At 37.7% G+C, this 23,944-nt stretch overlaps 1 protein-coding gene across 4 annotated transcripts in view; it reads left to right on the forward strand.

Annotated features, from left to right (window-relative positions):
• The window catches only part of TAFA1 (TAFA chemokine like family member 1), a 568,014-nt gene that overhangs the window by 452,048 nt on the left and 92,022 nt on the right, over positions 1-23,944 (forward strand). For 2 of the 4 annotated variants that reach the window (XM_055134731.1, XM_055134732.1), the window contains one exon: positions 8,985-9,122. In XM_055134731.1, the coding sequence (XP_054990706.1) occupies positions 8,985-9,122 (138 nt within the window). Of the gene's footprint in view, positions 1-8,981; positions 9,123-23,944 lie in introns of all 4 variants that reach the window. The other 2 variants (XM_055134730.1, XM_004612785.2) reach the window with 1 other exon arrangement.

The following is a 23,944-nucleotide window of genomic DNA, read 5'->3' on the forward strand; positions in this document are numbered from 1 at the left end:
TCAAAGAAATGGATCAAGCAATCCTAAAATTCATATGGAATAACAAACGTCCAAGGATAGCTAAAACAATTCTTGGGAAAAAGATGATGGGAGGCATCACCATCCCCAACCTCAAACTTTACTACAAAGCAGTAACAATTAAAACAGCATGGTACTGGAACAAAGGCAGAGCCGTAGACCAATGGAACAGGGTGGAATATCCCTACACACAACCCCAAATGTATGACCATCTAATCTTTGATAAGGGAGCAAGAGATGTGAAGTGGAGCAAGGAAAGCCTCTTTAACAAATGGTGCTGGCACAACTGGACAACCACATGCAAAAAAATGGGTTTAGACCTTGACCTGACACCATGCACAAAAGTCAGATCAAAATGGATTAAAGACCTCAACATTAGACCACAAACCATAAGGTACATTGAAGACAAGGTCGGCGAAACCCTCCACGATATTGAAGATAAAGGTATCTTCAAAGGTGACACGGAACTAAGCAATCTAGTAAAAACAGAGATCAACAAATGGGACTACATTAAACTAAAAAGCTTCTGCACCGCAAGAGATACAGTGACCAGAATACAAAGACTATCCACAGAATGGGAAAGGATATTTACACAATACCCATCAGATAAGGGGTTGATATCAATGGTATATAAAGCACTGGTTGAACTCTACAAGAAGAAAACATCCAACCCCATCAAAAAATGGGGCGAAGAAATGAACAGAAACTTTACCAAGGAAGAAATACGAATGGCCAAAAGGCACATGAAAAAGTGCTCTGCATCACTAATCATCAGAGAGATGCAGATCAAAACAACTTTGAGATACCACCTCACACCACAGAGACTAGCACACATCCAAAAGAACAAAAGCAACCGCTGTTGGAGAGGATGTGGGGAGAAAGGGACCCTTCTTCACTGCTGGTGGGAATGCCGACTGGTTCAGCCCTTCTGGAAAACAATTTGGACGACTCTCAAAAAATTAGATATTGAATTCCCATTTGACCCAGCAATACCACTGCTGGGAATATATCCCAGAGAGGCAAAAAAGTACAATCGAAACAACATCTGCACATGTATGTTCATCGCAGCACTGTTTACAATAGCCAGAATCTGGAAAAAACCCGAATGCCCCAGAACGGATGACTGGTTGAGGAAACTTTGGTACATCTATACAATGGAATACTATGCAGCTGTTAGAAAAAAGGAGGTCAAGAATTTTGTAGTCAAGTGGATGGGCATGAAAAGTTTCATGCTGAGTGAAATGAGTCAGAAAGAGAGAGACAGACATAGAAAGATTGCACTCATCTATGGTATATAGAATAACAGAGTGGGAGACTAACACTCAAGAACTGTAGAAATAAGTACCAGGAGGTTGACTCCATGGCTTCGAGGCTGGCCTCACGTTCCGGGGAAAGGTCAACTCAGAGAAGCGATCACCAACTACATTGTAGTCGAAGGCCATGTGGGGGAAGGGAGTTGCAGGCTGAATGAGGGCTAGAGACTGAACACAGCGGCCACTCAACACCTTTATTGCAAACCACAACAGCTAATTAGAGAGAGAAAACAGAAGGGAATGCCTTGCCACAGTGGCAGGGTGGGGTGGGGGGGAGATGGGATTGGGGAGGGTGGGAGGGACACTGGGTTTACGGGTGGTGGAGAATGGGCACTGGTGAAGGGATGGGTTCCAAACTTTGTATGAGGGAATTATAAGCACAAAAGTGTATAAATCTGTAACTGTACCCTCACGGTGATTCTCTAATTAAAAATAAATAAATTTAATAAAAAAAAAAAAAAAAAGAAAACAGAGCACTTGTCAATGTCCAGTCATTAATTCCTCCCTCATGTTCAGATAAAGGACAGCAGGTGTGCCAGGGTAGGGCTAGAGAAAGATCACAGAACATGGATGTCAGTGGATCTGGGTTGTATTCTGGATCTTGCCAGTTATTTACTAGGTAAAATAGCACTGTATCATTGTCATCCCTTTGTTCATCAATTTGATCGAGCAGGCACCAGTAACATCTCCATTGTGAGACTTGTAGTTACTGTTTTGGGCATATCAAATATGCCACAGGTAGCTTCCCAGGCTCTGCTGTGCGGGCAGGATACTCTCGGCAGCTTGCTGGGCTCTCTGAAAGGAACGAAGGAATCAAACCTGGGTCAACCAAGTGCAAGGCAAACACCCTACCCGCTGTGCTATCGCTCCTGTCCTCTAGTCCATGACAGTGACAGTGCAGTGTTACAGAATTATTAGTCACTGTCACTGTTACCCCGTTTTTCATTGATTTGCTCGAATGGGCACCAGTAGCATCTCCATTGTGAGACTTGTGGTTACTGTTTTTGGCATATCAAATATTAAAAATACAATAACTAAAGTTACTTTCTCCTTTCCTCCAGTGGAAAGAACTGAGCCCCCTCAGATAAACCATAGAGTCCCACAAAACATAATTTGAAAACTTCTGAGCAAGGGACTGCAGATGTAAGTGAGCCTTTACCTGCCAAAGATCTAATATTTTAGTGCCTATCTTACTGGTATGTATTTACTACTCTTGATCTGGATTGACTCTACTACACAACAGGGATGATTATTGGGAATTTTCATGAGCCTCGCTGGACTTATGCAAGCATAAAATAAGGGTTTGTAATCTATCTATCAGAGTATGTATCATAATGTCAAGCACATGGTAGTATTCAATAGATAATGTCTATATACTATTAGTAGTATTAGTTCATGTGATCATGCTATTTAGCTACTCTAAATTTGCATCCTTAATAGAAAAGGTAAATAACATCAGTCCAGTTTTTTCTTGACGTATTTTAAAAGTTAAGTAAAAAAACTTTAAAAAATGTCAATAATATACAGGACAATGTTTAATTTTTAAAAAGTAATAGAACTTTTGTCCTTGAGATTCCTGCGTCCCAGTGGGAATCATAGCCAATGAGTATAATAAATTATATATTATTTGAATGTTGTAGGCAGTTCTGAGGTAGTGGGTCATAAGGAAACTCTTGAATTGTAGGCAAGAGAAGTATGATTTAAATCAGGTGGTTTAAAACACTACTGATAAAATACTACAACGAAAGATGTGGAGGAGTTGACAGAATGAGCCAGAGCCTGATCCTCTGATTTAGTTCAGAATCTCCCTGGGTTTAAGGAATTCCCAAGAGTTTTCATGTCTTACATATTCAAATAAGGATACTGGTGTCCCTGAAGAAGTAGAAAAATTAATTCTCTCTACTAATTTTCTTCCACCTACAAAATGAGATCAGAAAGACACTGGGGAAGTGGAGTAAGATTGTCTACTTAATCTTGTTAAGCATCCTAAGCAAAATGTCTGACTTACTTTTGGAAGTTTTTGCCAACCAAGAATTTCTGTGTAGAGCCAAAGAGATAGTACAGCAGGTAAAGTGTTTGCCTTGCATATGGTTGACCTGGCTTGGGCTCCGTATAGTCTCCTGAGCATTCCAGGAGTGATCCCTAAGCACGGAGAGTCAGGAATGTAGCTTCTGAGCATGGCTGGGTGTTGCTACATCCCCACCCCCCAAAAATAAACCTCACAATAAACAACAACAACAACAAGCAACAACAAAAGAATATGTTTAAAAAGATGTAGAAATGAAAGAGCAATGTTCTGGATTCCAACAAACTGAAGTGATTCTGGAAAAGTAATTCTATACTTTCTGAGAATTGGTTTTTTTTTTATCTGAGACAATACCTTGTACAGCTTATAAAATGTATATGGTATTGTCTGGAAGATTTATGAAAGTGTAGGTGAAGTGTTAAGTACAGCATCCAATGGTTGTTTAATTAAGAGCTCAACAAATGGCAGTGATCAGTGAGATGACATGAAGCTATTAATTTGATGCATCTTTATCAGTGCTGTGAGGGGCTGTCTTTGGGTCTCTAGTTGCCATCTAGTAGTTCAAATGATGTAACTCAGTGCAGTAAATTGGAAATTCCCACATGTCTATCACTATACCTGCTGACTTGACTATAAATAGAATGATGTTCAGGATATCTTGGGAGTTTTCACATATCATGTGCTGTTTTCTATCAAAATGTTTCTCTTGTTATATATTAAAGTCAAGTGGTAACATTAAAATTAGTGGTATTTTCATGAAATATATAACCAGCTATTAGTGACTTGACTAAGAGGCCTTGTAAGAGAAAATTCTAAGCTAAAGCAGTCTGATTGCAGGTTTAAGGTCTATAATGTGTTATTCTGTCAACTCTCATCAAAATAAGTGTGAACCAAGAGAGAAACATTGTTCCAATGATCCAAGTTCAAACTTCCTTCCTTTGTTAATAATTTTGTAATCATCTGTTTTATTCTGCTTGTAGCTACTTTGGACTTCTTGAATTCCTGCTGGACACAATAGCCAGATGTTCATCTTGGAATAATATCCAGATCACTTTAGTCCTTGGCTCCAAAAATCCTATTTGTAATGCAGAAAGATAGTTCTGGAGTTAAGGTGAATGTTTTGCATATGGTGTACTCTGGTCTAATCCATAGCACTACAGGATTCAGGCAGCATATCATCCCCAAGTCCTCACATTGAACCACCAGCCCTGTTGGCTAAGAATCACTTTTAGCCTGTGGACCCAGCAAGCACCACTTGGGAAATTCCCCTCCAAAATCAAAATCTCCATTTGTCTCAAATTGCAACATAGATTTGAGCTGAGGTTTTTCCCATCAGGTGGGATATCCCGTCCTTTTTATTCTTTCTCAGATCTTAAACCTTAATTACATCTTCTTAAAAGTGTAATTTAGAATGTCTGTACAGGTTCCTTAGAGAAATGGTTGTTTCTACAACTGTGGCAAGATATATACAATATGAGTCTGAAATATCTTGAAAGGCAGTAAAATGTACTTTGAAAATAATAGAAATGGAAATAAAGAGAATGGAAATTAAATGCAAGTGCACATGATGGCCAAACCTGGAACATTTTTCACAATAAAATAATCTAGTTTGGGGTTTTAGCACAAAATATAAAATATACATTTATGAGTATAAATTTTATAAATCATTGAATAATTAAATAAAGGATAGAATAACAACTCTACCTTAAAGAATAATTTCTAATAATTTTAGAAGTTATCAAGAAGGTGAGGCATAACATGCCACCTATCAAATATGAGTGGCACATAGTCACCTACTTCCACAGAGGACAGTATGGAGACAGGCCAAATTTGGTGGAAGGAAGAATAACTTTGCAGTAGAAAATATGACATGCACCACCATGATAAAATACCACAGTTACCATTAGCAGTGCTAAATTATGGTGACAGTATATTCTTAATATCATGTAATGACAGCATTTTACCTCCATGATTTCCTTCCCAAATACATGAAGTCAGCCTAAATATAGAAAAGAATCAGGTTAATGCCAATTAAGGAACACTTTACAAATACATGAGTAACATTGCTCAAAACTGACAAGGTCACCAAAATTAAAAAAAAAAAGAATTTGTGAGACCTAAGGAGGAACCCGTGGACTGAGATCTCCAAGCCTGCTCAGATTGGGACTGGGCCTTCTCCACCCAGATCCCCCATTTTCCAGTAGCTTGGCAGCCACACCCCCAAACTGTCCCCGGCACCGTGTAATCCCACCAACAGCCAACATCCAGAGACTATAAGACCAAGCTCCCGGAATAATAGCCTTGTTCTCCCTCTTGAAGAACCTGACAAGCTACCAAGAGTCTATTGCCCGTGGCACAGAAGAGCCTTGGAAACTCCCCTTGGCGTATTCATATCCTAAATATAGTAAAAGATATATGCATACCTCTCGGAGAGCCCAGCAAGCTACCGAGAGTATCCCACACGCACAGCAAGCCTGGCAAGCTACCCATGGTATATTTAATATGCCAAAAACAGTAACGATCGGTCTCATTCTTCTGACCCTGAAAAAGCCTCCAATCATTGCAAAAGATGAGTAAGGAGAGGCTGCTAAAATCTCAGGGCTGAGTGTAATAGAGACATTACTGGTGCCCGCTCGAGTAAATCGATGAACACGGGATGACAGTGATACAGTGAAGGAGGAATCTAAAGCAACAAATAAATGTAATATGGAACCTTATATGGCCCCTAGGCTGGGTCTATAACACAGGGTCTATAAGGATAGGGCGTTTGACTTGCACGCAGTGGACTGACATTCTCCGCCCTTCTCAGAGAGCCCGGCAAGCTACCAAGAGTATCTCGCCTGCATGACAGAGCCTGGCAAACTATCCATAGCATACTCGATATGCCAAAAACAATAACAAGTTTCACAATGGAGACATTACTGGTTCCCGCTCGAGCAATCAATGAGCAATGGGATGACAGTGCTACAGTGATATGGGCCACTAAAACCTAAAGGTTATGAAACTCTGAGTAAATAATAGACTTTGAATAACAATAGTATATCAACATGGCTCATTTTCCATAAAATGAGCCATTTTCCAAAACTTTTATATTGATAAAAGTTTTTATTAGAAGACTAAAAATAGGGGGGAAAGGATCTGACAGATATAGAACTTCATACTAACTTCACACATTTTCTGTAACTATGAAACTATTCTATAATTAAAAGTTTTGTTTGTAAAAATGCCCAAGCTTTTCACATAAGTAAAATTCTTTCATTTTAATCATCACTTGTTAAAGTTCTACCTTTGAACTTATAACTTAAGCAGATTTTGTAATTCTTCAAAAATAAGTGGATCTCTACTTCCATCTGTCTAAGCAGAACTTGGTACTTGCTCTAAGGTGTGAATTTTTGTTAATTCATGTATTCCTAATCCACTTTTAAAAAATTATAGAAGGCTAACTAGATAGTACAGGAGTTGAGACACTTGCCTTACACACAGCCAACAGTGATCCCATGGTCCACAATGCTTTGGGTGGAGTCAGTGTCAAGCAAAGATTCAGGAGTGGCCCTGAGCGTGTGGTGTGACCCATTCCCCTAAACCACCAAATGCTGTGGGGATCCTATACCAGTTGTTGATGATAGGTTGTGATAGAACAAACAACCACACTGACTCTGACCAAGTCAATTGTTCCCTTGGGATCATAGAGAATGGCTACAATTGTCAGATGAAGATAAGTATAAGGTTCAAAGAGAAGAAATAAGGGTTTCACAGATGAAACTGGGTTAGGTGCTCTCCTTGCATGCAGCAGACCTGGGATCCATCTTCAGAAACCAATATGGCCCCCTGTGTCCCAACAGCAGTGCTTGTTGAGTGCAGGGTTCAAAGTTAGCCCTGAGCACTGATGGGTGTGACCTCAAAATAAAGATAATGAGAGAGAGGAGAGAAAGAGAGAGACAGAGAGGCATAGAAACATAAAGAGAGAAGGAACAATATTAGGAGGGAAGCAAATTAGTGTACCTTATGTCCAAGACTCTTGAGTGTCTCTTCCATGTTAATCTAAGATTTCTCAACCTTATCACTATTGATATTTAGAGGCAGTAAATTGTTGTTGCAGGGCTGTCCTTTGTTTTGTGGTGCATCTCTGGCCTCTATCCATTAGTGTGTAGTACCCCTCCCATAATGGCCTTCAGATATTGTCAAATAAATAAGGAATGCAAATAACAAAATCACCCATACCCTTATTATTACCTTGAAAACCGCTGGCTGCACTGTTATTCACAGGACAAGATGGAAATGTATCCTAAGGTTTTCCTCCTCTCTTTCCCCCCAAGCTTTTCTTAACTGCCCACCTAGAATGGGTTGAACCCTGCCTCTCACAGTTTATTACTAATTTGGCACAATTTAGTTACTTTACAAATGCTTGCTTTTGAATTCCTATTGACTCCTACAAGTGCTAACAATCTTACATGTTATAGACCCATTTTTAAAAAATTTTATTGAATCAACATGAGATAGTTACAAGCTTTCATGTCTGGGTTACAATCACACAATGATCAAACACCCATCCCTCCACCAGTGCACATTCCCAACCACCAATATCTCTGGTATAGCCCCCCACCTTTGCCACCCGCCCCCTGCCTCCATGGCAGACAATATTCCCCATACTTTCTCTCTACTTTTGGGCATTATGGCTTGCAACACATACACTAAGAGGAATAGACCCATTTTTTGTCAACATTTTGCCAGAGTCCAAAACTTGAGATTGGGTGATTCATTCCTAGTTTGGAGTCAGTTGGAATATCTTTTGTGTCCCTAAAGCACTAACTTAGTTGATATCCTGCAGTCTGAAAAGATCCACCTGAATGCTCCCCAACTTTTTGACAAGCCCAGAAGGGATCTTCCAAGAACCTATTAGAGACATACACATTAAGTTACCAGTGTATGCTGGTAACACATGGCTAACCAGTAACATTTCAGTGAAATCAAATGCCTAGGTTTCTGATTTGAGGTATCATTTAAATTGCACACCTATTTTTTCCCAAGGAGTCTTTGTATCATTTCTGGGTGAGATCTAAATTTGGTAAATGATTTCCCAACTAGATTTTCTATTCGACCTCCTGAGAGTGAGTTGTAAGTAGGAGGAAGAGCTCATTTCTAGCCAGGTTTTCTGTCATTGCATTATCTGTATCACTGGATTGTTGGTTGCTAGTTATTAATGGCAACTCAGAAAATTCTAAATGCAAAGATAACACAGGATGAGTTCCCAAAATATAATGCATTTAAATCAGGCAGAATCTTTATTTTGTGTTAGCTTCATGCATTCTTTCCTCCTCTGCCTCTTTGTACATATGGCTGGAATTGTCACTACTTGAGAACTGTTCACCGGAGCTTTCTGCTGCTTTTGAAGTGCAGTGCCTATAATCTTCTCGGAGATTATGTGTGCATCATCTATAACCCTGTATACGTACATCTGCTGATTTTATATATGAGGAATAGAAGAAAATCCCTTAAAATGATGCTTTAAGCAAATTATTTTATAATTTCTCTCCCTTTATTCAATCTCTATACATATCCTCTCACAAGACTGAGTGTGTACTGAGCTATTCCTAATCAGTGCCCCATTCTTTCTCTCTTGCCAGAAGGAGGGACATGTGAAGTGATAGCAGCACACAGATGCTGTAATAAGAATCGCATTGAGGAGCGGTCACAAACAGTAAAATGTTCCTGTCTACCTGGAAAAGTAGCTGGAACGACAAGAAACCGGCCTTCCTGTGTTGATGGTGAGTAGCTGCTTTTTATTTTTCTAGTGTTCATCTCAGTATTTACTGGACATCATATATATGCATATATGTGTATGTATATATGTATATATATATACACACACACACACACACGTATCACTGTATCACTGTATTACTGTCATCCCGTTGCTCATTGATTTGCTCGAGCAGGCACCAGTAATGTCTCATTTGTCCCTGTTGCATTCAGGGTCAGGGGAATGAGGCCCATTATTGTTACTGTTTTTGGCATATTGAATATGCCATGGGTAGCTTGCAGGCTCTGCTGTGTGAGATTCTGCACACACACATGTATATACACATATACATATATACATTATATACACTATACTTATAAAAACTAGATAAAATTATATACATTATACTTACATACATAAGTTCAATGTATATATGATTAAGAATAATGGAAACCATGCAGCCAAAATTACCAAGTTACCAAAGTGCCAAAGATTGCCAAGGTGAAAACCTGCACTTGAATTCTTTACTGGTCCAGGTCACAGGAAACACAGTGACATACCTCCAACACTGGGAAGCAGGGAGTTAGACTGAATGTCATTTAATACTCTCAAAGGAGGAAATATTCTTGGCCTAAGAAGTCACTAAACATTATAAAACTATGACTGTTTCTTATGTTCTCTGCCAAAAACAAAACAAAACAAAACATTGAGTTGGTTGCCTATAAATCTCTATTTTGTTTTTAGCTTTGTTGGGGTTTTGTTCATTTTTACTCTCTAATGATCTAGAAATAGCATTGCCATCAGGATTTGGATGTGGGACACAAAGAATAATGCATTTTCTGTACTGGCAGAAGGGGAAATGGCACCTGGCCCTGTAACTTCAAAACGTTAAAACTTGAAATAGTTGTACTTTTTCTCTCAAAACAAATTTGTTTGACTTTGGAAATCCAAACATATTATTGGCCAATTACTCTATCTTCTAGGCTGAATTCAATAAAGTATATCACATTCTATAGCTTTAAGCCAATTGTTTATAGTTTATATAGCATTCCACTTCCCCAAAATTCTTGAGTTCATGGGGATGGCGTGATCAGATTTGTTTTTATGACTTTGTTCTCTACACACAAATTAAACATATAATATGAATATAAATGAATAATCCCAAGGTAAGAGAGCAAACAGTCTAATTATACAAATTTAAAATCGTAATCATACCAGTTACTAATTAATAGTTAAGATACATTTGCTTTAAAACCTGCCTTATCTTCTGTAAAATGGGAATAATTGTTTCTAATTTAGAAGGCTGCAGTAAGAATTTTAAAAATTATGTAATATCCAGTCTCTATCTCCTGTCTTACTAATGGTTGGACTATCATTAAACAGAAACATTTTTTTATGAAGTTTTCCTTCATATTAATTCAGAGAGTATTTTATCCAATGTTTTTTCTTGGACTAGACTAGATATCACTAGTGCTCATAAATCATCTTTAGGAATCCATATTAATAATATCATTGCTCAGAAATTATCACTGCTCTCTAAGACATCTTCCTATCTTAACCCATTACTAAAGAGAAACTCACAGCATAAGTTGAATGTTATAATTAGATTGAATGTTATGATATTGTACATATTGCATAGTTTACTAAGAACATAATTTTCTATGGATGAACATTTTCAAACTTGTTAGTGATAGTTTTCTGAAGCAACATTTTAAATAATGGGCTGTGGTGTGTTGGGGCCCCGGGTTCAGTTATTGAACCACAAGTAACAATAACTGGAAGTTACTACAACCAATATATCCCAAGTACAGTGTTCAGAGTGTTTCTTTGGATGGCTCCAATTTCCCCCAAACAAATGTAACATTGTTATAGTTGCATAGTGCTTCAAGGGAAAATATACCAGCACTAAAATAACAATCACCTTCACACAGATTTTGTGCACCTTTCTTTGTCAACCTGTGAATAAATAAAAACAGGTTTCTATGATAGTAGTTGATAGTTCATGTACCACATTTGTCCTTATCACTATATGCTACTTGATATAGTGCCTTTTCCATAATAACTGTTCCAATTACTGTTATATGCTTTTCTTTGAAATAGCAGGTCATTTTCCTTCTGCATTGCTTTTTTAAAAAGGTAGAACAGGGGCTGTAGCGATAGCACAGCGGGTAGGGCGTTTGCCTTGCACGCAGCCAACCTTGGTTCGATTCCCAGCATCCCATATGGCCCCCTGTGCACCGCCAGGGGTAATTCCTGAGTGCAGAGCCAGGATTAACCCCTGTGCATTGCCAGGTGTGACCCAAAAAGCAAAAAAAAAAAAAAAGGTAGAACAGCCATAATTTCCAAAGAAAGCATTTGTTGGATTGAATTTTATGACTTAAACGCTGAGGTCAGATTATTTTAAATTAAATATAATTTTAGTACAGCCTTAGTACATAGCTTTGTACATGATATTTAGAAAAAAATACTTATTTTTTTTAATTTTGGGAGGGCTTCAAAGCAGTGCTCAGGGATACTGGGAGCCAATCCTGGCAATACCCAACCAATTAGGTTGTTGATTCAATGTTAAGGTCATGGACAACCAGGATCACCCCAGCAGGACTCAAGGGCTACCTTGGCCATACACAACAATGCTTAGGGACCTCCAATGCTACATCAGATATTTGTACAAGACAAGGATAGCTCCAATCTCTCTCCTCTCTCTCTCTCTCTCTCTCTCTCTCTCTCTCTCTCTCTCTCTCTCTCTCTCTCTCTCTCTCATATCTTTCCCTTTTTTCTATCCCTTCTAAAACGTTATTCCTATATCCCTTGTATCCCTCTATAAGCTACATGAAAAAAGGAGACAAATACTTTTTAATTACTGGGTCTGACCCTGTCAACCAAGTAACCAAACGAAGACTATTCACTTCAAGGATGGGGAGAGAGCATAAAGTAAAGCTTTGGGTCTTTTCATTTCTTAACTATATTAACATATTTGGACCATACCTCTTAAATACCTTAAACAAACATGTCTCTTGTTCAAAACCCTCTAAGTTACAGATGCTGTTGAAGCCTAAATTGAACATATTTTTTATTTTTACCAAGCACCCATGGAAGATCCTTTTTTGAGAGGGCTCCACCTGTGACCTAAATATCTGGAATTAACCAGCTGGTTTATTCTCCTCAATTTCCCTGCAGCAGTGGGACCTCTAAAAAGTGAAGAACTAGAGGGACAAAAAAGGACCAGGAAGGATGAGATTAGAAACATGGTCCTAAGAAAAGAAATTATTTTTATGGAATATTATAAGAGTTGGCCTATGTATTGCCAAATAACCTAGAGACCCTAGGCTCTACCTAGTGCCCAGACACTGGAAGATAATCATTTCAACATTCTCATCCTGTTTTAGTTTAGTTTACTCTAAACTAAATGAAAAGTTCTCACTTCTCCCCTTTGTTAAAAAATATTAAAAGTAAAAATGTTTTTGCTTCTTCTTGAATCCTGCTTAAGGAGACTCCTCTCTTAATCTGGGGGTCTTTCCTCTTTCTTTTGCCTTCTCTTTTACAATAATTCATTTAAATTATTTTCTGAATTTGACCAACTGATACACTAGGGTGTATCCCTGCTCTCAGTTTTGACTGCTGAGAACAAATACCTGAGTGCTCACATCTGATATAACATTTTATTTAGAGGGAAAAACATGGGGCCAGAATAATAGTACAGTGGGTAGGACAGTTGCATTGCACTCAGCTTACCTGGGCTGAACCCACAAAGCTCCCACTGGTCCCCTAAGCCATGAAGATTGGTTCATGAGGTCAAGGTCAGGATGAAAACTTCTGGGTGCGGTCCCAGAACCAAAACAAAACAAATTGCTGGCACCACATACAGTCTCCCAAGCCTTGCCAGAGGTTACTCCTGAACACAGATCCAGAAATATCCCATGATCATAACTGGCTATGACTCAAACGCCCTCCTTCAAAAGCAAAGTTTTTAAAATTGAATTATATTACAAAACCATAATTTCTGTCAAAAAAAGTTTTCTTAGAGATTAGTCTTGGAGAGCTACATGATAAAAATTTTCTTGATCACTATCAGAATATTCCCTAGAGGTAACCCTAGTGTAGAAAAGGATTTGAGAATTGAAGGGCATTCTAAATTCAGCAGCAGTTTTCTTCAAAACATGGTAAAATACATATAAAATATATGCAAATATATTCATAGATTTTTTTTTTTTGCATTTCGGGTCACACCCAGCAATGTTCAGGGGTTACTCCTGGCTCTGCACTCAGAATTACTCCTGGCAGTTCTGAGGGACCATATAGGATGCTGGGAATCGAACCCGGTTTGGCTGTGTGAAGGGCAAACGCCCTCTGCTGTGCTAAAGCTCCAGCCCCTGTTCATAGATTTTCAAAGTATCGTATTAAATACCCTGATTAAAAACTTTCTCAATTAAAGTCTCTGAAAAGTTGTTCAGACAGGGATATGGTTAAGCCAGAATTTCCCAAACTCTTGTGGTTAGAAATCCTTTCTCTAGGTAATACTTTTCACATTCCCTAGACACAGCATTCCATGGAATAGACTGTGGGTCATAGTCCTGTTTCTGGGAATCAATTTTAGGTCTTCTGAATCCATTTGAAAGTCCAATGTCAACCCTAACACTGCACAGTAGGTTCTAGCAGTAATGTGATTTGTACTATCTCGATGATATCTCAGGCTCAATTATAGTTTGGAAATTATCTGTACACCTCCCAGAATAATTAAATTAATCTCTTATTTTTATTCACAAATATTAAACATTTGAGGGGACAGGGAAGATGACCTATTTTGGTTCCACCATTTGTTACTTGTCATCCCCACAGACTAAAACATCAAGATAATGAATTGCTTTGGTGGATCAGGGACATATGCCACAGCAGTGGTCTGTGGTCCCTTCATTACTGTCTCTGTTTGAAACTTTCTTTGTTCTTTCAAGACAGTCTCTAAGTTGTTTAATAGATGGAATGCTCAAATGGCTTCTCCAGGAGGTATTTCTAAAAGCAGATTCCATTGTTCTCATGTGAAGAGGGTCTTTTATAGTATCATTAGTAAAATTCTGGCATTTTCAGGTATAATTTCTGAGTAATATGTAAATTTTCCTTTGCTTCCCTTCTTGGCACCTAAGCTTGCCCAGGTTTATGAGTGATCCTAATTTCATTAGTAACAGAAAAGAGAAAAAGAATGTATAAGAACTGACAAAGTTTTTAGACCATCTATTAAAAGATCTGGCTTTACATTTGTTCTTACTCTGAATAAAGAGAATAGAAATTGAGTCTTCAGATAGTCTCACACTTCTAACAATAAATTTTGCTATTTTTAAAGTTTATAGTAGCAATTAGCCACTGATCACCTCACTGGCAGAAACCACTTTTAGGGAGACAAGACTGTAGAAAACTTGGAATTGTGTGTCCTTGAATGGGCCATACTAGCTTTCCACGGACTCATCATTCCCTAATTTCACACCTTGCTCCAGCATCTGAGTGCTACCTGTCTAGTTCTTGAACAGTAGATGGTCAGCATTTCCTGACATCTTAATGTTAAAAAGAAAATTAACTAGATTTTATTTTAATTTGCTATTTGGTATAACAGCAATTTATAGAATTTGAAGTAAATATGACTATATAAATGCAGGAATGATGAAGAATTTTTTGGCGTGGGGGGGGTTGTTGGGCCACACCCAGTGGTTTTCAGGGCTTACTTCTCACTCTGTGCTCAGGGATCACTCTTGGAAGACTCAGGGGACCATTTGTGATGCCAGGGATTAAACCCAGATAGTCATGTGCAAGGCAAATGCACTATCTACTATACTATTGCTTTGGGCCCAGAAAGAATAAATTTAAAAGTAATTCTAATTCTCCTTCCTTTTCCCACTAATCATTTCCCAACTCAGTTGGTAGGAGGAACAATGACCAGATTTCTGTGACACCTGTAGGAAACGTCCATGAGCATGCTACAAGTATGCATCTAAAACTAAAACATTTACACCGAACACATCATATTGTAATGGTAAATATATGTAGTGAACTAAAATTATATTTGTAGTATTAATAAATATCTTGAATATTTTTCTCTCTTAGCTAAAAAATGACTGATAAACATGAGAAAATGTTCAATATTCAATTGAAGAAATTGAATTAAATACTAAAATTCTATGCTTCATTAATCAAATAGAGGCAGATATGAAGAGTTTGGAAATACACAGTATTAAATAGAAATGAGAGAAAATTGCTTATAAATCATTCTCAATGACAAACAGCTTACAAATTCAATTATTTACCCACTTTCTTTATTTGGTTCACCAAAATGGAAGAAGATAAATAGGAAATTTGTAATGAGACTTAATGTTTGAGGAGCATAATACAAATTACACACCCTGTAACTTCTTACAGTGAAGAGTTATAGTATAATTATATGTAAAGTTCTTGTACATATAATTCTATGTATTTCCTTCACAGAATCATATCCATGAATCTTAATATGACTTCTGGAATCTAAGAATTTTGCTGTCATTTCAGTGAAAATATATTAATGTATACACTTGAACATTAAAAGAAGTAATAGTAAGACCTGACATAAGTAATATGAAATGTTCTTTATCAAATGGAATTATGATATATAATTCGAAATTCAACAATAAAATTCGTTCCTTAAATTTGCTGCAAAGCCATTGGCATCTATTTATCTCCGAAGATCTCAGGAATTTTCAAAGGTCTTCCTTGTTTGATAAGACAGTAGTTTTAATCAACTCTTAGTTTATTTTTTTCTCTTTTTACAAAAAGGGGAAAAAAATTGTTCTAAATCTAAGGAGGCAGTTTCTCATCCTTCTAGCTGGATTCCAGCTTAGAAAAAATGAGATTTCAGGGTCCTCTGTTATTAATGTGCTGTCCCTATGAATAACGAGCGAGGCTTGTGAATTATTTCACAATTCTAGAAAAATCTATAACACTGTTCTTCCATAACAGTATTGAAAACTGCTGAGGATATTGGTATGTTTCTGTGTGAAAGATTATGATAACTTCATCTAAAGAAATGGTGAAACATGTCCCCTTCTGAGACATGTGTAGAAATGTATGCAGATGAATAATATTTTTAAAAACAAAACCGTGACATGTTCCCTCATTCCCTCAGACTCTTGAAGTTTTGAAGGCTTATCTACACCCAAAAAAGAAGACAGGAACTAACCAGAGAACAGAGACCCAAATAGCACAGCCGGTAAGGCGTTTGCCTTGAACATAGCCGATCTGGGTTCGATTCCTCTGCCTCTCTCAGAAAGCCCGGCAAGCTACCGAGAGTATGAGAGTATGCTATCTCACCCTCATAGCAGAGCCTGGCAAGCTCCCCATGGCATATTCGATGTGCCAAAAACAGTAACAACATGTCTCACATGGAGATGTTACTGGTGCCCGCTCGAGCAAGTCAACGAGCAATGGGGATGACGGTGACAGTGACAGAAATTTGAAATCCATTCAGCGATTCAGATTTTTAAAATCACACAATTAGTTTTCCAGGCTTCCAGTCTAATAAGGCTTTTGTGAGCTGAGGAAAGGGGGGTGGGGAAGAGGAAGCAGATGTTGGGTAGAAGAAATGTAGCCTACTAGAACCAAGACTGTCTGCTACTACCAAGGGAGAGAGGTATCACCACCTACGGAGCCACCTTACCAGATGGCAGCCAGGAGAGCACTCTACAAGATAGCTGAGCACTCTTTCCTCAAATTCATCCTATTTGCCTACAATAATATTATCCATAAAAAACAGATAGTATAGGTTAAAGAGGAGTCATAACCACGCAGTGTCCTAAGGCTTCCCTGGCATTCCTCTTTCCAGAGGTGATTTTAGAATACTTATGAACCCCCTAGCACTGACATCCCATTGTTCATCGATTTGCTCGAGCAGGTACAGTAACATCTCCATTGTGAGACTTGTTGTTACTGTTTTTGTCATATCGAATATGCACGGGTAGCTGGTCAGGCTCCGCCGGGCGGGCAGGATACTCTCAGTAGCTTGACGGATGGAGGAATCGAACCTGGGTCAGCTGCGTGCAAGGCAAACGCCCTACCCGCTGTGCTATCGCTCCAACTCATATTGAGAGGAAATATTTGGGCACTTTTTCAAGGGTAAGGTGGCCATGAAAGGAAATTTCATGAGCTGGAGAGAGAGTTCAGTAGGTAGGAAGGTTGCTTTGCATACAGCTAACCCAGGTTTGAGCTCTGGTACCTGCTACGGTTCTCCAAGCCTGCCAGGAGCAATACTTTGAGTGTACAGCCAGGATGAAGGCATGAGCACCTCCAGTTGTTACCCAAAAACTGAACAAAACCAAAATAAAAATGAGGAAATTTTATAAAACAATGATACAGGAGAAGATGATGTCAAAATTTCACCCTGAGATCAGATATTGGTGGAACACTGTCACCTTCCCTAAACATGTACTTTACTTATAATGTTTAATTATATTTTATATTTTAATCATTGCATCATTTTTCAAATGTAAGAGTAAAATTTGCTGAACTAACATCAATGCCAAGCATATTTCATAGGCTAGCATATTCTACAGGCTAATAAAATGATTGGGTAATTACCCAGTTATTCAAAGACAATTGCTTCAAACCTAGAATGGCCAGCATACTAATTGCTAAGTTGTCAATCATGGTTTTCTTTAGTTCCTGCGCTAATTTAATTTATGTTACATGTATGTTATTATCAACACCCTTTGTGGTGCAAGAAATATAGGTGGCTCAAATAGAAAAAAAAATTGTGAGAATATTGGGTCATAAAATCCAAACAAATTTCTCTATGGAGAAATTTGCCAAGATTGCCTCATTCTTTTACTCTGAGAGGTTACACCTGTTTATGGCAGCTCACCTTAGTTTTCCCAAGTACATGTGCCATAAGTTAAAGAAGGAAAGCAGGCAGGCAGGCAGCCAGAAGGGAGGGAGGGAGGGAGGAAGGAAGGAAGGAAGGAAGGAAGGAAGGAAGGAAGGAAGGAAGGAAGGAAGGAAGGAAGGAAGGAAGGAAGGAAGGAAGGAAGGAAGGAAGGAAGGAAGGAAGGAAGGAAGGAAGGAAGGAAGGAAGGAAGGAAGGGAGAGAGGGAGGGAGGGAGAGAGGGAGGGAGGGAGAGAGGGAGGGAGGGAGGGAGGGAAGAAGAGAGATAAAGCATACACTTTGTACGTATGTACAATTCCCTGAATTCAATAGCAAGCACTGAATATCCTACCACCAACAGCACCAGATATAACCCTTAGTGACCCCGACCACACACACCTGTTGGTCTTAACAGCTTTGCTGACCTGCACATTGAACCATATTGTCTAACTGTTCTACCATGTGGCCCCCATGTCCCCTGCACATTGTTTGAGAACCACCCCCCAAAAAACCGCTAATTGTACTGCTTTATTATAATTGAGTCCTTGCTCTATGTTAGGCCCTATGTATTATACAAATTATTTTAGATAATTCTTACAAGAACAATCTGTAAGAAAATGTTACTATAATCCCCATTTTGCAGAAGAAGATTCTGATACTTTTAGGACATTAAGTAATTTCTTCTAAGGCTTAATAGTTATAAATATGGGACCCTAAACCAGAAACTATGGAAATTACAAAGAAATAACATGATAAGCATGGGTAGAAAAGGTTCAGAGCATCTGTTTATTTCATGGAGAATAATGACTTCATTCAAGAATCTAGAGCACTAGAACACTGATGTTCCTTTATCTAAAAAAATTCCAATGCACTTGGGGGTCTATTGCCATCTCAGTACTGGGAGCCCCTTCTGCTGGTGCTTGGGAGTCCATGTATTGACAGGGGTCAAACTCATGGCTTCTGCATATGCAGCATGCACTCAAGCCCATTGTCTATGCACTGGCCCCAAATGCATCTCACCATTTCCAAACTGGTAGCCCACTATTGCTGAAGGCCAGTATAGTAGTAATTTCCCATTGGTCCATGAAAAAATTATTGCTGCCTAAGATATGATACTCTTGCATTATGTTCCTGTATTGCCATAGCTATTTGCATGTGAATATTATTATTATAAATTTTATTCTTTTAAAATCTGCCTTAATGGACTGAAATGTTTGTAGGCATAGAAAGACTAAATATTATAACACAGAGCTATTATTTAAGCATAAATCCACCAATGCACATACCTTCATCATTCACATCCCATGTATCTCAAATCTATTTCTCTTCATTTCCTAATTTTAATTATGCAAATTTATAATGTGACCTCTTGTGTTGAATTTAGATAACTCTTCTGATTAAAATGTGCCCTCAATCCCCCTTCCCTACTCCATTTGATTCTTCATTTCCAACTGCTACCCCATCTCCAGAGGTTCTCTTCTCATCCACCACTTTTCAAGGTAATAAAAGCCTTCCTCTGCATCCATGGATGTGAAACATTTAGCATGACTTTCTATAACATAGCATAATCTTTCTTGGGTCTATCATCTTATCTACTGTAGATACATACCCATTCATCCATCAGTTATTATTTGAGGTGAGGAATGGTGGTCTACAACTGGTAGTGCTCAATGCTTACTCCTGGCTCTGCACTCAGAACCATACCTGGGCAATGGAGGTTGAACTCAAGCTCCCTGATACAAGGCAAGGACATTATTCACTGCATTATCATGTGTCCCTCAACAATTATTTTTCAGATATTAACATTGTGCCATAAATTAAGCAAAACTTGATTGCAGAGTTAGAAACAAAGATAACTCCTTGCTTCCATGGATTTTATTGGGGGAGACAGGCATTAATCTAGTCAAATGGGAAAACCAAACACATAAAAGTAATCGTTGCATGTTCAGAAGGAAAATGACTGGATACTTTGTAGGATATTAACAAAGAATCTAAAGAAGACGAGAAGCAGACTTCTATGAAGAAGTGGCAAGAGCACTGAAATGTAAGGTATGATTCAAGCTAGCCAGGTGAAAAGAATCCCAGGCAAAAAGAACAGCAGGAGGAAAATCCTTCATTTTTGATCAAGAACTTGAGAGAAAGCCATGCTAACTGAAAGTCAAAGAATAGTAAGCTTAAAAGATAGACGGGGCCAAGAGGTTAAACAATAGCAATGTAACCAAGCCGTATTTCCCCAGTTCCTAATGCAGTTTTTTCAAATGATATATACTAATCAAATACTTAAGATAGTAATGAAGAAATACAGGAAGTATGCTGAACAAAATTGTATATTTAGTCAACTTGAGATTTTGTGAGTGGACACACAATTGAGAGCTTCAGCTGAGGCAAAATTCCCCTTATGAAGTTTCTAATAACAGATTTCAGACCTTTGTACTAACACTTCAGACAATTTCAAAGCAAAACAAATCAAATTGCATTTTAGATATAATCACCTTCCACACATGCTGCTATCCACACTGCTGCTAACATCTAAATGTCTCACATACTATCTACTCCTGATCAACTTCACTGCTGTAAAGAATTCTCACAACAACATTCAAATCAAACAAACAAATCCAAGTTATCTAAACTTCAAGGCTCTATTTTTTTCAATTCTACCAATCTGAATTTCTAGGTAATACTTTAACTTGTAAGTTCTCTATATGATTGTCAGTCTATCTGACTTCTTACATAGAATATATTTAAAAACTGTAGAAAAATAAGGTTCATATCACTTCATTTTCTTTTTGATGAACATATATTTTCTTTGATTATTTCTTTAACAATCAATAGTGTCATTTCCTTTGTAATGCCTCACCTACCCATAAGAGAGATTCCATATCAACAATATGAAAGGATGCTAGAACTACTCCTGAAATCTAGGATAATATGTGAAATTCAGAAGAATATGCAAGTTTTTTATGAAGAAAGGGTTGCTCTTCAAATGACCAAGTTCTCCTCCCTTCAAAATCTTAAAACTCATGAATTTTTTAAAATGATGCAATTAACCATGTGTACACTGTAGTAATTTCTAATTATACTTAAGAATTCTAATAGAAAAATAACAAGAATTTTTCAAGGTGAAATATTAATGAGCTATACGGAGTCAGGTAGTCTCTTTAAAAACATGGCAAACATTTTCACTTTTAATTTTTAGAGCTACAAATGAGTTGGCTACTGTTATTTTTTAATTTAAATGTTACTGTTAAAGAAACTGAGGCTGAAAATGAGAAGGATTTTGCTTAAGTTCACACTGTAACCAGATTGGATAAGCAGGTCTTAACCTCAGTCTGAAAGCACTACCCTTGTCAGATATTCAGAATGCATTTGTTTCCAAACAATAGCATATTTCTAAGACAGTATAGACTCACTAAATCTTGACACACACACAGATATCTAAATTTCAACTCTAATTCGGCAAATTCCTTTGTCAACAAATTCTTCAGCATGTTATTCTTATGAAACCATAGTTTCTGAGCCAATAAAAAGGAAACTTTTGTTACTGTTTTTTGGCATATCGAATACACCACAGGTAGCTTGCCAGGCTCTGCTGTGTGGGCGAGATACTCTAGGTAGCTTGCCAGGCTCTCCAAGAGAGACGGAGGAATTGAACCTGGGTTGTTCGCGTGCAAGGCAAATGCCATGCAGCTGTGCTATCATTCCAGCCTGAGAATATTAAATGAAATAATTTATATAAGCCAGAAAAACAATTTATATAACCCAGAAAAAAATAATTTAATTTTGATTGTAATATGTGCCTTTTTATTTGATTATTTCCAACCACGAAACATGGCAGGTGTCAAGAAATTCTATCATAGTATACAAGCTATTGCCAGGGAGACATAAAGACAAGAAGACAAGTTGAATGTGACTTAATATTCAGAAGAAAAGATATAGCAGCAGGAAAAGCCTTCGTTTTTGATCAAGAACTTGAGAGAAAGCCATAATAACTGAAAGTCAAAGAATAGTAGGAATTTAAAAGATAGACAGGGCCAAGGGGTCAAAAAATCGCAACATAACCAAGCTGTATCTTCCCAGTTACACAAACTTTTATCTTCTATTCCATTTCCAGTTGAAATAATAGGAGAACTCATTTTCCAACTTCCTAGCAATCTGTGCAAGTAACTTAATTCTGAAAGACCTTAAATACTTTGATTGCTTTCAGGAAAGAACAAGGAGCTTGCCTTTCATTGAAGATGGGGCTCGTTAGGTATAGACTGATATACTCCTCCCTGGAAGTTTTGGTCTTCTTTCAAATCTTATTTTCAAACCCTCTTTCAAAACCTGGGCTCCTTTCCTCTTCACTCTGGAGACATTTGCCCAAGTTTCATTCATTAATTCATTCCCAGGGCTACAGAGACATAAATAGTTCCCATCTAACTGATCTATTCTTGCAAACTTCAGATCTTTAAGTCTCTTTGTTCAGGAGAGAGATTATTAGACCTCTTCATTTTGAATTAAAAAAAATCAGCAAATTCAGTATGCTCAAAGTACACTCTCTGCAGCCAAGCAAAATCCCCACATTAATGAAGAGCACTTGCAATGCAGTTGACTGAAATTTTAGTTTTCTTACAAAAGTTGTCTTTTTCCCAAAAAAGGCACATCACACTTTTACTGGCAAAAACTCCAAATTTTATGTGAGACGTACCTCCCAATGGAAATCCTGGTATCATATAAGCCGTACAACTGGGAAGCTCTGCATTGTGCAAATTCAGAAAGTCTTCATAGGATTTAAAAAATCTTCAAACAACATATTAACCAATACAAATGATAATAATGGAAAGCAGAGTTGATTTCACTTTTGGAAAGAAAATGGGAAGAACTGGAAATAAGATACAACTCATTGAAGGAGTAGGAAATTTATGCTAGGATGACTGACAACTACAACAAATTGCCACATGTGAGACATTTCTTTTAAAATATCTCTCATATCTTGGCCACAACCCAGTGTATTTTAATTTAATTGAACCACGATGGTGCATGAACATTTGTAATTTTTTAAAAGTTCCACATAAGGGATACTAAGATGTAACCCAATTCTAGAACCAAAGCTGTAATAGTCAACAACATAGGCAGGGGAGTAGAGTGCCATGAGCTGGAATGTCAGCTTTCTATAGATAAAATTATTTCTGTCATTTTTCATTAATAAATATTCCATAGAAATAAAATATTCTCTGTTATTTCCATATTTATAAGTAAACATCCCATAAACATTAAAGATGGCTTATTCAAATTTAATCTATATGATAAAAATATAATATAGACACTTTTAATAAGAGTTCAAGCTTTTTCTGCCTCAATGTCCCCACCTACAATTTTTTCAGTTTCTTCCTGATATTATCACTGAAAGGATTAAAACATTGACAGGTGATTTATAGATGCCTAGTAACAAAATTATCTAGGCTGTATACAATTTATAGAAAAAACAAGGACCAGAAAAATAGAAATGACCAGTTAGTTTGACTGGCACCTTGAAGAGTATTAGGGATGACAGAGGGTTGAGCGACATAATTTAAAAAGACAAGTTGGGGCCAAATGACTTTCTTGAGTTCCAGGCAATATTTAAATTCGAGCAAATGTTCATTAATTGATGATTTAATAGCATAGTCCCTAAATGTGAGGCAAGCAGGTGTATATTGTACAAAATAGAATAGATTAAAAGATGGCTCAGGGTCCATTCAAAAACTTGGACTGTAATTTCAATTTAGCACAAATATGGAGCTAGCAGATGTCTCTGTAAGAAGTTGAAATTAAAATCAGCACAGAGCTTCAAAAATGAACAGTGAGTCACTTGGTATTAATAATTGCTGTTGCTTAGGGAGACAGATGCTCGTCTTCATGACACCTTGGCTTTCATTCATAGTCAACTTCACTTCTGTGGTTCAGATTCTGCCCACTTTATGAGGAATCTCTAAATGGTACTGAAAACAGCTTCT

The sequence above is a fragment of the Sorex araneus genome, chromosome 4, assembly GCF_027595985.1.
Source record: "Sorex araneus isolate mSorAra2 chromosome 4, mSorAra2.pri, whole genome shotgun sequence".
Classification (NCBI taxonomy): domain Eukaryota; kingdom Metazoa; phylum Chordata; class Mammalia; order Eulipotyphla; family Soricidae; genus Sorex; species Sorex araneus.